Source organism: Neomonachus schauinslandi, chromosome 1 (genome assembly GCF_002201575.2).
Source record: "Neomonachus schauinslandi chromosome 1, ASM220157v2, whole genome shotgun sequence".
Lineage (NCBI taxonomy): Eukaryota > Metazoa > Chordata > Mammalia > Carnivora > Phocidae > Neomonachus > Neomonachus schauinslandi.
In genome coordinates, this window is record NC_058403.1 from 130,189,362 (window position 1) to 130,204,383 (window position 15,022).

The 15,022-nt window shown below is 43.0% G+C and overlaps 1 protein-coding gene across 1 annotated transcript in view; it reads right to left on the reverse strand.

Moving 5' to 3' along the window:
• TBC1D5 (TBC1 domain family member 5) overlaps window positions 1-15,022 on the reverse strand; it is a 412,307-nt gene that overhangs the window by 11,818 nt on the left and 385,467 nt on the right. The window contains exon 19 of the mRNA XM_044920546.1: window positions 12,693-12,792. Coding sequence (XP_044776481.1) covers window positions 12,693-12,792 — 100 coding nt within the window. The remainder of the gene's footprint in view (window positions 1-12,692; window positions 12,793-15,022) is intronic.

The window sequence follows — 15,022 nt, forward strand, 5'->3', positions numbered from 1 at the left end:
CCGCAGCCCCTGGGCCCAGAGCCGTGCGGACTGGCTCCTCCTCATCGTTCAACTCCAGGCCCAGGCTGCCTCCTCAGGGCAGCCTTCCTGCCCATCCAAACCAAGGGAGGCCAGGTCATCCTCCGGTCGCGGCCACAGCATCTCTGCTCCTATACTCGCACTAGGCACCTGTCACCAGCCGGCATGATCACATGCGTTTGCGGGCTTATATGTCGTCCGTCTCCCCCAACAGGATATAAGCTCCGAGACTGTCTTACTCAGGACTCTACTCTCAGCCCTTAGGACGAGGCTTGGTGCATTTTAGGGACACAGTTAAGTACTGACTGACGGAGCAAATGTGGCAAAACACTCTTGGAACTTGCATTTCAAAACACCGCTATGCTAAATATTTCCAAAAGTATTTCCAGAAAAGGAAAAGGCAAAGACTGATACCATCAACATGAGCCCGGCCGGACAGTCTGTCAGAATCTTCAACAACAATATAAGTCTCTAAACCACGCCGACAAGTCCTCTTACACACCACGGCAGAAAAACAGCAGCTTTGACTTACTCAGAAAACGTGACTATAGCTTCTGGCTAGTAATAAAGGCCTGCTTCAAAACAAGAAAGCAAGATGAATGGGAATGGAATAACAGATATAATTAGAGAGGGAATGTTTTTGGTTTCCTTAAAAGCCTCTAACAATTTGTTCTCTCACAACAAAAAAAACAACACAGAATCCACTCAACAAGACATAAACGACAGCCAACTGCAGGGACCTGACAAGAACCAGTTTTATGCAGGCCTTTTAGAACATGGAAAAGGTTGCTTTTGTTTTTAGGACTGCCGGGGTTGTTAAGGCAGGGGTCTGAGGGCTGCCTGGGGCGGCACGACGCGTAGTAGCTGGGTAGTTTGGTGGGGCAGTGAGTTCTGCCCCACTGAGCTGCAACATGGGGCAGATTTCCCAGCTTCTGCTTTGTAAGCGGGGGCGGCAGGGGAAGAACTCCTGGGCCCTGAAAGGAAGCTCAGCTAATGGGTGCAGGAACACCCGGACGTCTGGAAGAAGCATGGTGGCGGGGGGGGCTGCTTCTTGGGTCCAAGGAGCTAATGGAGGGGAGGCCACTGGAGGCCATACGCAGTGAATCAGGGGGTCAGGCAAAGAGGGCCTGCTGCCCTGACTCTATCTGCAGCTCCCGCCTGCCCCTTCGATAGTCTGCTGGGCGACATATCCCGAAGCCAAAGGTTTGGCCAAATGGCCTGGCTCCTGTGTCCAGTGTAGTGTGGGGCCCACGGTCAACAGCAGCCAGGACCGAAGGCCTTTAGGGTCATAGGCTAATAGGGCAGTCAGTCAGTGGTTCCAGTGGCGACGGAAGCCCGTAACTATGCAGGAACTGAGTTCTCCTTAGAGGCCAACAAACACCCAGAGGGCACTCAGAGGCCCTTTCTCAAATACCAAAGAGACATATGAGCCATTCTAGCACTCTGACACCACCCTGGCAGGGAGAAGAGACCAAGTGGAGAAACTAACTGTGGGCATGTGTTCAGATGGGATGGTTAACTTGTAAGAGACCAGGTTGCCTCTAATTGGCAAGTTTAAGCCTTGGACTGCCATTGGTGGGAATGAAACTTTAGATGAGATTTCTGTGTACCTGAGTTTAAATATATGATTCATTATCCCACTAGGGAAGTATCAGTGTCTACCTGAGATCTTACAAAATCATAGTGGTCACGTTGCCTGAAAATCCCAGGAAGCAAGTCACCCCAGTGTCCTCTCTTAGATGCCACAAACCCATACTTGGGTAGTGGTGGCGATGAGGGTGGAAGGCACGGCTGTATGGGCAAGCTGGAACAAGAGAAGCCCCTGTCTTTCATGACAGTCCTAAGTGGGAGTAATGCCCCATGATCTAAAGCCACTCCCCTGCTGTGTTCTCGCTTGAGCAGAGCCTGAACAGCCAACAAGCCTGGATGCTCACTGCTGTACTGTCTCCTGGGTCTAGAGGTGGTAGAGCTGCTGGTGGGCCACCCCAGCTCCACCTTCCATTCCTTCCTCATCAACACGTCCCAGATCTCATTCAGGGCAACACCGTGCGCACCTCCCCTCAGAGCCAAGGTTGGTCACGTGACACAAATCTGGCCAATGAGGTGTAAAAAAAGTTCCCGGATGGAGCTTCTGGAAAGCTCCTCGCTGTCTTTTGGACCTTTACACTTCACACTTTTGCGACCTGAAAGGCTGGCAGGCACTCTGCAAGTCATCTTGCAAGTATGTGGATGAGGATCACGGCTTAAGGACTGTGGGCAGTAAACCAGAGGCAGCCTGGGGCATTGGGCACATCATGGAGCTGCTATACTTGCTTGGACTGCCCACCTCCGGGCTTCTTTTAGTTATTAAACAAACACAAAACTTCCTGATTTGTTCATTCTACTGCTTTTTGGGTTTATGTTTGTGTCCAAATTTCCCTTCTTTAATAAGGACACCAGTCACTGGATTAACCAAGTATGACCTTGTCCCAACTTGATTATATCTGTAAAGACCCTATTTGCAAATAAGGTCACATTCACAAGTTCCAGGTGGACTTGAAATGGCAGAGTGGGGGTGGGGGTGGGGCGGAGAACACTATTCAACCCAGTACAGCAGCCAAACTGCTTCACTGTTACACAGGATCCAAACCATCCAGTTCATCTAACGAAAGGGGACTGAGACAGCCCCACCAATCCTCTCCTGCACACGGAGTATGATCTCAAGTTCCAGGCTGGGGGCTCCGGCCTGCTGTGCAATGTGGCTGACCAAGGGTACACCCAGGGAGGGAGAAGAGCCCAGAGCCTTAGTATCCTCAGCGGTAGACCCTTACCCAGAATTCTTTAGCCTTATTTTTAAGACAAGATCAAAGATCATCTTTCAGAATCTGATGGAAACCAGGACCTTCTGCCCTGAAAACCCACAGATCTATATAATGTTCATTTAATCTTAAGGACAAATCTCTGTTTTAATCAACTAAGCTGACTAGTCTCATTTTAAGAAATCCAGCATATAGAAATCCAAATTAAAACAAAAGGGCACCTTTGGAGGCTGTTAAATGTTTTGAATACAAGAATTCTGACTTTATAAACAAAGTACTGGCCAGGTAAATCCTTTGCCTAATCAGTTTAACTATATATTGATTTAAGGTAGCATTTATGAATATCCTACTAATATATAACTTCTCAGTAACAAATCTCTTGCTTTAAGTTGCACCTGCATGTAAAAACAGAAAAACATAATGATGTTTTTCTCATGCCTTAAAATATTAAATGCAGAAATGTGAAATGTTTAAATTTCCAATGCAATGCACATTTTTTTCTTATAGCAAGAGGCAGAGTAAATTATGAGATAAAGGCTCTTTCTTTTTGTTTCTGCATAGAAGGAAGATTATGTTCTTTACAATCTTCTATTTAAGTTTTATGTATTATAGACGTTACAGCACTGAAACTAAAGGAGGAAAATCTCACAGAACTACTTCTGTGGAAATTACACAAAAATCTCATCAAAACAGTTCCATGGTGACTCCACTGTTTCTAAAGAGGTGTCAATGCCACAAAAATTGATCTCTGACTCTAAGAGTAATGGAAATGGCACACAAACTACTTTTTACAATTTCTTAAAAACGTTTTTTCTTCAATGCTAGAATAAAAGTGTTTTATTTGAATGGCTGGTACAAAAGGTAACATAAGCCCATATTCATTAAGAAGGAAAGTAGACAAGAGATAAAAGCGGTTAGAACTAGCATCTATCTGTACTGGAGGCAGAATTCAGTTACCTTGTGCCTGAGGGTAATACCAGAACCTTCCTCCAAGATGAAGGTAAATAAATGGTAAGTAAAAAGGTTAATAAATGACAAAGAGTAAATAAATTAGCACAGTACCTCACCCACTATAGAAGCTCAGGACTCGGTACCTTTCATCTCCACATGGCGACATGACCTCATCTGACTATCCCAATGACCATTCTCGATGAGGACCCTCATCCTATTACAGAAAAGGGAGCCAAGCTCAGCAATCCCCAGTCCATCACCTGAGGTCTCATGATGGGAAAGTGGTAGAGCTAGGACTAGATTCCAGATCATCTGGACGCCTGGGCTCCCTAACACTTCCATACACAGCACTGATGGAGGGGCCAGAGAGAGATATGAAGAGGCATAGGACAGGGTCTTGCCACTGACTTGACTGCCTTCAGATGCCAGTGCCCTTTCTTTGGTGGTGGAACTGACCTAAGTGAGGTCAGCCGGCACAACAGGAAGTCACCTCCATGCAAAACAGACTGCCACCAGAAAGTTCTACCAGAACTTTTCAGAGCACTGGCACTAGCATCAAACAGCTTGAACTCTGATGACCTTAGGCAGAGACTCGTGTATCACTAAACCCATCCGTAACGGGGACAAAACCTATCTCAGAGGGTTGCTGAAGAGATTGGATGGGATGATCAAAGTGGTCCACTTCTAGCACACTGCTCACTATTACTATTATTGGTTAGTATGTTTTTTCCCCCCTTTTCCAGTATCTCAAATATCCAGATAAATGGATTCTGCTCTTTGAGGTTATCTCATCTCTGACAGACGTTTAGTTACCTTGACCTCAGACAGTCTCATATGAGACTGTCCCAGACTCTAAAGAGGAAATATTCAGGCTGTTACAAAATGGAGGGGTCACATGGAGGGTTGACCTAGGGTCACGTGTGTGACCAGAATGGTAGTAGCTGAAGAGGTGGCCATGAGTCAAGGAGCAGGGGGGAGGGGGAAGCAGACTTGTAATTTGTCACTATTGGCTTTGGCAGCACTGTTGACAAAGGAATTTGTGCTCACAGAGTGTGTGCCGTGGTTGGCCAGATCTTGGGAGAAGGCGGGTTTAGTAGAGACTGCAGGTGTCAAATTCATTCTCTGATAGATCGTGTGCATTTGTGTGTCTCTGCAAATGTCATTCCCCTTCTAGAAGACCCTCCTAGCCTCCTTACAACACCACACTCTTCTTTTTTTCAAAGTCTACCTTAAAACTGTGTTCAAGCGTCAGTTTCCTATTAACAGTCTTCCCTCTGAAAGCATCCAGTTGTTGGGACTCTCTTCCTGCTTCATCTTTTACTCTTGGAACTGTATTCATATACGAGGTTCAAAAATTAAAGTCTCCTGACTTTCTCTTTAAGATAAATAAAATCTTTAAAAAAATGGGGGGAGGGCACCTGGGTGGCTCAGTCATTTAAGCATCTGACTCTTGGTTTTGGCTCAGGTCATGATCTCATGGGTCATGGGATCAAGCCCTGCGTCTGGCTCCGTGCTCAGCATGGAGTCTGCTTAAGACTCTTTCTCCCTCTCCCTCTGACTCTCTCTACCCACCCCGGGCCCCTGAGCTCTCTCTCAGATAAATAAATAAAATCTTAAAAAAAAAAAGATTAAAGTTTCCTGCAACTTCACAGTTCTATGTGGCAAACTGTGGACTCAAAGTCTTTTGGTTCCAAATGTGGTACTCTGTTCACTATATCCATATTACTCTAGAACCCCACCAGTCCCTGCTAATGTTTCTGATATCACTCTGGGAGGACCTTGGTTTCATGTGACACTGTGTGTCACTTCAGGTATTTCTAATGAGGTATATTCTCCTTAGTGCTTGTTCTCTCTCTCTCTCCCACTTCACCCTACCCTCAACCTACTTCTCCTAGAACCTATTTTTGTATCAGAAAGCAGGTCCTTAGTAAATACTGGCTGAATGAACAACGCAGGGCTTTCCCACCAGCAGTAGGGCGGACTTTTATGTCCTGAGTAATAGATGTAGGTGAGATATTTCTCAGGTGAAGAATGAAGGGATATTAACATGCTCAACCAGATCTCAGATTGAGAAGTGATAGGGGCAGATGAAGGGAGATAACTTTCACTGATGATTTCTTAAGAGCCAAGTATTAAGTCAGGCACTTTGTGCTCAATATTTTCTTAAAAAGCAAAAGCAGATCACACAGAAAATATAATCAAGGGTCCTATTTTGCATCCAGCTGCCAGAATGACTGAAGGCCCTAAACTCAGCACTGGGAAAGGAGCAGTTAGGAAAATCCAAGGGTAAGAGTAAGCAAACATGTGTTTTGCACTTAAGATTAGTTTTTGTTGCCAATAAATAATTATCTTAAGTAAACCGAGTATGCTTAGCAGAGTTAGAAATCTTTACTCATCTCTACCATTTAGCATTCTTATTGTCTTTGGACTTACCACCCTGCCAGCCAGGGAGTGTCATGGAAGCATGATTCCTCACAGCAAAATCTCTCATATTCATGATATAGCTGAGGGTCAACCAGAAAAAAGACTTTACACGTATTTTTGAATGTAAACAGTCTCTAAGCTCCAGTAATGATTAGATGCCTTTGCCAGAAGATGTACTTCTAAAAACAGAAGCAGAAACATAGGTAGGGACTTACTAAAAGGAAATACCCAGGGTCCTGCCATCAGTCCGTCTCATTTGGAAGCAATGAGACAGGAGGGCAGTTTGAATAAGACTGACTTAAAATCACATCAGTTAGTCAAATAAGATCCTGTGACCTGGGTTTAAGATGGATATAATTTTTTGTGAATTTTAGGCAATAAAGGTTTTGCTGATAGGAGGATCTAGTGGAAGTTAAGTGCTGCTACTCAGTTGGTATTTAAACATGGCCCAAGGCAGCAAACATTAGCCTTTTTTTAAAATTTAAATTTAATTAGCCAACATATAGTACATCATTAGTTTCAGATGTAGTGTACAATGATTCATCAGTTGGTGGGAGGGTGGGGTAACTGGGTGATGGGCATTAAGGAGGGCACGTGATGTGATGAGCAGTGGGTGTTAATAGGCAACTGATGAAGATTAACCTTCTTAACTTGGGTTTCACCTTCCCCTACACACAAGCTCTGTGCTTAGCATGAGATGCTTGTGGCGGCCACAAAATCCTTGAGCTTTGAAGCAAGCCTGTTTCCACAAGATGGGGTGGACAAGTCTTTTGTCTACTGGGTCGTTAGCTGGAGAGGGCCCAGATTGGAGGACACGGAGAGGCAGCCTGGAATAGAAGGCTGAGAACACACTATGTAGTCTGACAGTTTAAGGAAGATGAAGGATTTGGAAATTATATTTTAAAAAAGAGAGAGAGGGACAGATAATCAGTGTGGGCTCCCCCTGTGGAAGAGCATGTGGGAACACGGGAGACAGTCAGAAGGTGGAAAACAACATGAGGAAGGATGGACAGTCTCTACCGAGGCCACGGGATCAGAGCTGTGGTATCTTCACCCGGGAAAGGATAAGACAGTGTATAATTTGCTGAGTTTTTCTAAATAGGCATAGGGTTGGCACAAGGGAGATGCTGACCAGTTGTTCCAGGTCTTCTGATCATAAAACTGGGGCGGGGGTAGGCAGAGCCTTCTACTACTAGAATAGAACAAGTTCAAAGAGGCTGAAGACAGAACTGAGTTTCAGATGATTGAAGGCTCCGCCAGAATAGCAGGGGAGGTTCTGAGTTCTGCCCACAGAATCCAGCGGCACGTGTGCCTGAAGTGTGCAGTCAGGAATACATTACTAGGATTATGAATATATTCATTTAATTATGCCCACATAACTTTAAGTTCTTTTGCTCTCTGCTGCTTGAAGACTGTCATGGGCCAGTAACATCAGGTCACCGGAGGGCTGTTAGAAATGCAGAACTTCAGGCCCCAGAGCACACCTACTGAATCCGAAATCTGCATTTTAACAAGATTCTCAGGTGAAGGTATCTTTTCCTTCTCCAGAGGACTGTGCTGCCCACAATTAAATGCAGTATTTAAAATTCTCAAAATAATTATGAAAACTTTTATCACAGCGTGACTGACAGAGGAAGCTGTCTGGTGATCACATTTTCTTTCCCTGTTTTTCAAATGCCATTAGTTAACTGCCTGATTGAACCTTTCCAAAGACAGCCATCGAAAGTCATTCTTATAAACATGAGAAAATCAGATTTCTAAAGTTCTTACGGAAGCAAATAAACTGAGTTTCAAAACTGGCCTCTTACAGCTAATGCTTACATAAATATTATGGCAAGTGCAAAGTCAACAATGCCGTGTGCAACAAAACGGCAGAGAATCTGATCTCCCACTACTGACTCAAGGGTGGCCTTAGCAGAGGCATCAGTGAAAGAGAAGCCAGGGACTGGAACTGGGGCTGGACGCAGGTGTGTCACAAGCTGGCTGTGTGTCTCTCCTCCTCCTCGGACCTTGGTCTCCTCATCTGTGAAATGAAGAACTGCTGAGCTGGCTTTTAGAGCTTCCAGATGTTCAGCATTCTAGGATCATAGGAGCTACGGCACTCTGGGAAACCTAACGGCCCTTGATTCCCTGCATTTAACCCTGCCTTTGTTACCACAACCACCCACGAAAGGGCAAGGGGCTGGAAAACCACTGTCTAAACGGCAAGCGGAGGACTGGAAATACCTCTGGTGGCAGCCGGCAGGTGCGGGCTTTAGGGCCGGCAGGGTGAGCAGCTCGTGCTCCCTGTAAACAGATGGCAGCTCAGCCCAGCTGCTCACAGATCAGAGAAGCGTGGGCTGCTCAGCCACGTGCAGTTACGCGTAAAATACGGCAAATCTAAAAATAGCCTGAACTCAGCCACAGAGGTTAATCCTGTCAATGGCTTTTAACTCAACTGTCAGGATGACAGGAAGGGGAGTAACTATAGCAACCGAAAAATGAACACGTAAAACAAGTCTTCTGAAGTTGACAGGAAAGTTAGGTTTAACAAAACATGTATTTTCAATTCCTGTCTCTCAGTCTTCGAATTCAAGCAGTTCAATTACGTGGAAGTCAGAAAATTAGAATCTTGGTAGCGTTTTGATAAAACAAATATTCCTTTCGATGAAACAAAATCCAAAGTTTTGGGTTCCAGGACCATAAGGAAAGAACTGCTAACCTGTCAATGTTATTATCTCTATAATTAAAGGACCATTTGAACAAATGCCTTTATATAACTTTTAACTGAGAGGTTTTTCTCTGTATTTGTTCTGGCAGTTATAAAAAGAGCCTTGAACTGTACTTGACATTTTAAGGCATTACTGCATGTCTGATGAAACTGTAGGGTGAAATGGAATTGTCTTGAAACAAAAGGAACTTAGTGAAAACAATTAACATTAGGAGCAGATACAGAGAAAGACCTGTCAGAACAAGTTTCTGAGGCAGTTCGCACAGCTACCGCGGTAGCCTGTGGCCCAGAGCAGAATGGAGGCCCAGCAGCGCTCATGGCAAGGAGGCTGCATCATTCTGTTCTGCTAAAGCTATTCTTGCTCAAAGAGCTCACACACCTCATCTTAGGACTGGCATATCCCCAATTCCAGCATCTTTCTGAATAATTTGATAAAGGAATATTTAGTTAGGTGCTGGGAAATCTGGCATTGGTCCTCCTTCTCCCACTAACTAGTTGTAGGGGCCTAGAGAAGTCAATACTCAGCACTCTGGTCATGGGCTTGATGAGTGTCTCAGGATCTTCCCTGAGAAGGGACACTTAGGAGTTAAGGGGACAGAGGAGAGAATTTGTGTTGAAAACCCAACTTTGGGCCATGCCCTGTGCTGGGCTTTAAAAACACATTCGTCTCGGCAACAAACTGGCAAGGTAGATAATTGTGTCTCCGCTGTACCGACGAAGACATGATCATAAGGCGGGCCTGAGAAGTGACAGAGTCTGATCTCACCCTGTGTCAGTCTGGTGCCACAGAAGGCTGCCCTTCCTGACACCACTCCAGACACTCTCACAACTGACTCTTGCCTGGAGTGTAAAGATGACCCATCCAGGCGCTTCAGCCATCTATAGACTTTCACTGACTGTCCTGCATTTCCCAAGCATAAAAAATTAGGACCCCTGGAGAGTACCCCTATAATCTTCCTTTCATCCAGGCCATCACTGTTAATGATTATTTTTGCATCAAATATATACTATTGTGCTACCTGTCTTTTCCCTTAATAATATAGCATGAACATCTCCTTATGTTAATAAATAACTATTTTAATATTTCATATTAAGGTTACATTACACTATGTTATAATCAGTCACTTATTAATGGGTTTTTCAGTTGTTCTAATTTTGTACTGCCTTAATAATCAGTAAAAATAGAAAACATCATATGTAAAAAATACTAGGGTACTGAAGTGATTTTTAAAGGAAATACAGTAGGCCAAAAAGTAAATCAAGAGCCTCACCTTAATTAACCTTTTTTTGTCTTCCTCTAGTTTTTGCTTGGAATCAAAACTGCCTATAACACAGGAATACCCTTTAATAAACCAACAGGCAGGTGAAATGAAATCCATCTGTGGGCCCTGGGCCCCAGGATTCTTTATAGCATCCTTCAACCCTACTTTAAAAAGGCAGTCCTGCTATTTATATGGAGAAAAGAAGTTGACAGCTATATGAAGGGATTCTGGCTGAAAGTGAAACGTACACACAAAAACAAATTTAGTTTTGCGGTTAGTTGAAAATTCACATCTGGTATGGGCTTTTCTTTAATTAAAGTGTTTCCCCCTCCCATGCAATGAGAAAATACTCTTACAGTGCTGATTGAGAGACCGAAATAAGAGCAAAAGCTCTTTGGAAATTCTGAGGCTTAAGTAAAGCTGCTTTAAAAGCTGCTATGTGGACCAAACAACTTAGATATTTCCTAACAGGATTTTCTAGAGTTCCAGTAAATCTTTCTCTCAGTCACTTCTTTGTTCTACTTTGGTCAAAACCCAAATCAAGCAATACAAAGGTCACACACATAGCCAGAGAAGCAAACATACACATATACACCCACCCACATACTTGCTTTAAAATTAAAATTATATTTAACTAAAATTAGTTATATAATATATATTATTTATATATAAACTATCTCTCTTCATTACTTCTTTTTGATACATTTGAAAGTGGGATGCTATGAGGGGTGCCTAGGTGGCTTAGTTGGTTAAGCGTCTGCCTTCGGCTCAGGTCATGATCCCAGGGTCCTGGGATCAAGCCCCACATTGGGCTCCCTGCTCAGATCTCTCTCCCTCTCCCCCCTGCTCGTGCTCTCTCTCTCGCTCTCTCTCTCTCAAATAAATAAAAATCTTAAAAAAAAAAAACTGGGATGCTATGAGATTCATAAAACTTAGTTCTATCTGAATTTTTAAAAAATGATCATAATGAAGCATATAAATGAACCGTTGTGACAGGGGTGGATCAGAAGTGACAAGGGTAACATTTCTTGCTGTGATAAGAGATACTACCCTTTTGATCACCTGCTGGGGTTTCTCCTGTTATTTCCCCCTCTTGAGCTCTTCCTCTGAAAGAGTGGTCAAGAGAGGAGAAATAAGGCTGAGGCTAGAACAGGGCTCAGCCAGCTGCCTAGTAAGACCCTGGTAGACAACCAGCCCCTGAGGTCAAGCACCTCCCCTACTGTAAGGGAACATTTACACCTTACTAGAGGCCTGGATGGTTCAGGCTACACTTAAATGACAGCCGTTTTGACCGCGTGTAATGGACTCATGACCTAATAGGCTGAGAGATCACTGGAGTCTAAGGAAGAGAGTCCACCTTCCGCAAAGGCCCCATAGATTGGCTACTCCTAGGACCCCTGCCAGGGGGAAGGGGCCTTGGTGGATTCTGTTTGGTTTCCCTCATATATGGGATGCATCCTGATTTCTTATAATACTTGGTATTGCCATTTGTCCACACTCACAGAGCAGCAATATTGGCCCGTTAGAGTATAGGTTTTATTTTCCTAATTTGCTCCCCAACTACAGATGCTAGACACTGAAGAATGGAAAAAGAAAGGATGCCCGTAAGAGGGCTGAAAAACACTAATCGTCTGCATTCTAAAGTCCTGCAAGCAGAACAGAGTCGCTAAAGTAAAACATACATGATCCAGCAGAGACCATTTCTAATAAAAAATACAGAACTTTCACAAATGTAGAGAATAATGCATGAAGACTTTCTAATGTGACATATGTATGACTCACACATAAATGGAACTTCAAACTAGAACATTTCTTAGAATATAAGCAGTCAGAAGTAAGAAAAGGTCATGTGGTCCTGACATGCATTTTCACGCTAGTGGTTAAAAACATGTATTTAAAAAAAAAATAAAGCACTGTCAAAATAATGATCACATTGGTAATTACAGACAGGCTGGCACAACAGTAGAACTGACTCTTTGATCTTGAAAGATCAACATTTCTTTTTTTTTTTTAGATTTATTTATTTGAGAGAGAGAGAGCGTGAGCATCGGGGGAGGTGGGGCAGAGGGAGAGGGAGAAAGAGTCTTAAGCAGCCTCCGTGCTGACCGTGGAGCCCAACGTGGGGCTCAATCTCACGACCCTGAGATCACAACCTGAGCCAAAGCCAAGAGTCAGACACTTAACCGATTGCACCACCCAGGCGCCCCTTGAAAGCTCAACATTTCACTTTGGTTTGAGGTAGACAGATATTTACAAAAGGTAGTGTAGCAGTTGAGAATTGAAACCTATGGTCGAACTGCTTGATTTTGAATTTCTACTCTATTTCCTAGTGACATAATCTTTGGAAATTGTATTAATCTTTCTGTGCTTCAGTTTCCTCATTTGTACAATGTGGATAGTAACAGTACCTCTACCATAGTGCTGCTGTGAGGATTAATGAGATAACGCATGTGAAAAGTTTAACCCAGGGCCAACTGGATACTGTTGTTATGACTATCATTACTCCCAGGGCCAAAGTAGCTCACTCACCTAGATGAGTGTCCATCACCTTTGCACAGTATTTGCACATGGCATCCAGGTCATTCAACTGTCCTTGAAGGAAGGAAATTTGGGCTTCTAATTCTTCTTCCTAAAATGAAAGGGGTAAAGATATGGAAATTTTATTTATTTTTAAAAATTTATTTATTTTAGAGAGAGAGAGAGAAAAAGAGTGTGTACACTCGAGCTGGGGGGAGGGGCAGAGGGAAAGAATCTTCTAGCAGACTCTCCACTGAGTGCGGAGCCCGATGTGGGGCTCAATCTCAAGACCCATGAGATCATGACCTGAGCCAAAACCAAGAGTCAGATGCTTAACTGACTGAGCCACCCAGGCACCCCGGTATGGAAATTTTAAAAAATTCAAATAAAATCCCCAAAGGTCTCCAAACGATTTGGACGACTTTAAAGAGGCACAATGTCTTTTCAGTCACAGACAAACAAAAGAAAATAGCAAGTAAACAAGAGCAAACCTACCACTGCCACCACCAGCAAAATAAGAGAAAGGGTAAAGTGGAGTTTTAAAAAAATCTGGACTTGAATCCGAGCTTTGTGCCATGTGTTAATGCTTACCCATACAACCCTGTATAAAAAGAATCCATACAATATCTTCAATAACTGGGCCATACAAATTGAGAGAATAAATGCGATTTCAGTGGACCCTACTCCCTAGACAGCCGGGTACAAGAACATTACATTTCCTCACACACATTTGGGGAACCAGAGACAATGATAATCTCTTAAAATGTAAAGATTTCCCAAAGCACTTGGAAAAGCTTTGCCCCTACAGCCCATAAATAGCTGCTCTTACATTTCCTCTTGTGATATGACACCAATGAATTTTATTTATGTGATTGTTTCTAGGAAAAAATACTCTGGGTTGAATAATTATCTAAATGGTAAAAGACAATCTAACTGTAACAACAACAACAACAACGTCTTTTTTTTTAAGGAAAAAAACATACACGCAAAAAAATTTCTCAAGGAAATTTAGAAGATTAAGAGAATTTTTCTCAAAGCGAGAGAATACAGGCATACCCTAGAGATACTGTGGGTTCGGTTCCAGAGCACTGAAATGAAGAGAGTATCACAATAAAGTGAGTGAAATGAATTTTCTGGTTTCCCAGTGCATATAAAAGTTGTGCTTATATAAATTTTTAAAAAGCTACGTTTACACTATACTGTAGTCTATTAAGTGTGCAATAGCATATGTCTAAAAAAACAATGTATATACTTTATTGCGGGGCACCTGGCTGGCTCAGTCATAGAGCATGTGAATCTTGATCTCAGGGTTGTACATTTGAGCCCTATATTGGATGTAGAGATTACTTAAAAATAGAATCTTTAAAAAAATACTTTTTTGCTAAAAATGCTAACTATCATCTGAGCTTTTTGCCGTTGAGGACTCTTGTCTCCACATTGATGGCTGCTGACTGATCAGAGTGGTGGTTGCTGAAGGCTAGGGTGGCTGGGGCAATTTCTTAAAATAAGGTAGCAATGATGTTTGCCATATTGATTGACTCTTCCTTTCATGAACGACTTCTGTGTATCATGTGATGCTGTCTGATAGCATTTTAGTCACAGTAGAATTTCTTTCAAAATTGGAGTCAATCCTCTCAAACTCTGCTGTTGCTTCATCAACTAGTTTATGTGATAATCTAAATTCGTTGTCATTTCAACAATCTTCACAGCATTTGCACCAGAAGATTCCATCTCAAGAAACCACTTTCTTTGCTCATCCATAAGAAGCAACTCCTCATCCGTTAGTTTTATCATGAGATCGCAGCAATTCAGTCACAGCCACAGGCTTCACTTCTAATTCTAGTTCTCTTGAATTTCCACCACATCTGCAGTGGCTTCCCCCACTGAAGTCTTGAACATCTCAAAGTCATCCGTGAATGCTGGAATCAGCTTCTTCTAACCTCTTGTTAATGTCAATATTTTGACCTCTTCCTATGCTTCATTAATGTTTTTAATGGCATCTAGAATGGTGAATTCCTTCCAGAAGGTTTTCAATTTACTTTGCCCAGATCCATCAGAAGAATCACTATCAATGGCAACTAGAGCCTTACAAAATGTATTTCTTTAATAGTAAGACTTGAAAGTCAAAATTGCTCCTTGATCCATGGGTTACAGAATGGATGCTGTGTTAGTGGCCAAGAAAACAACATTAATCTTGTACATCTCCATCAGAGCTCTTGGGTGACCAGATGCATTATCAATGAGCAGTCATATTTTGGAAGGAATCTTTCTTTTTTTCTGAGCAGGAGGTCTCAGAAGTGGGCTTAAAATATTCAGTAAACCATGTTATAAATAGATGTGCT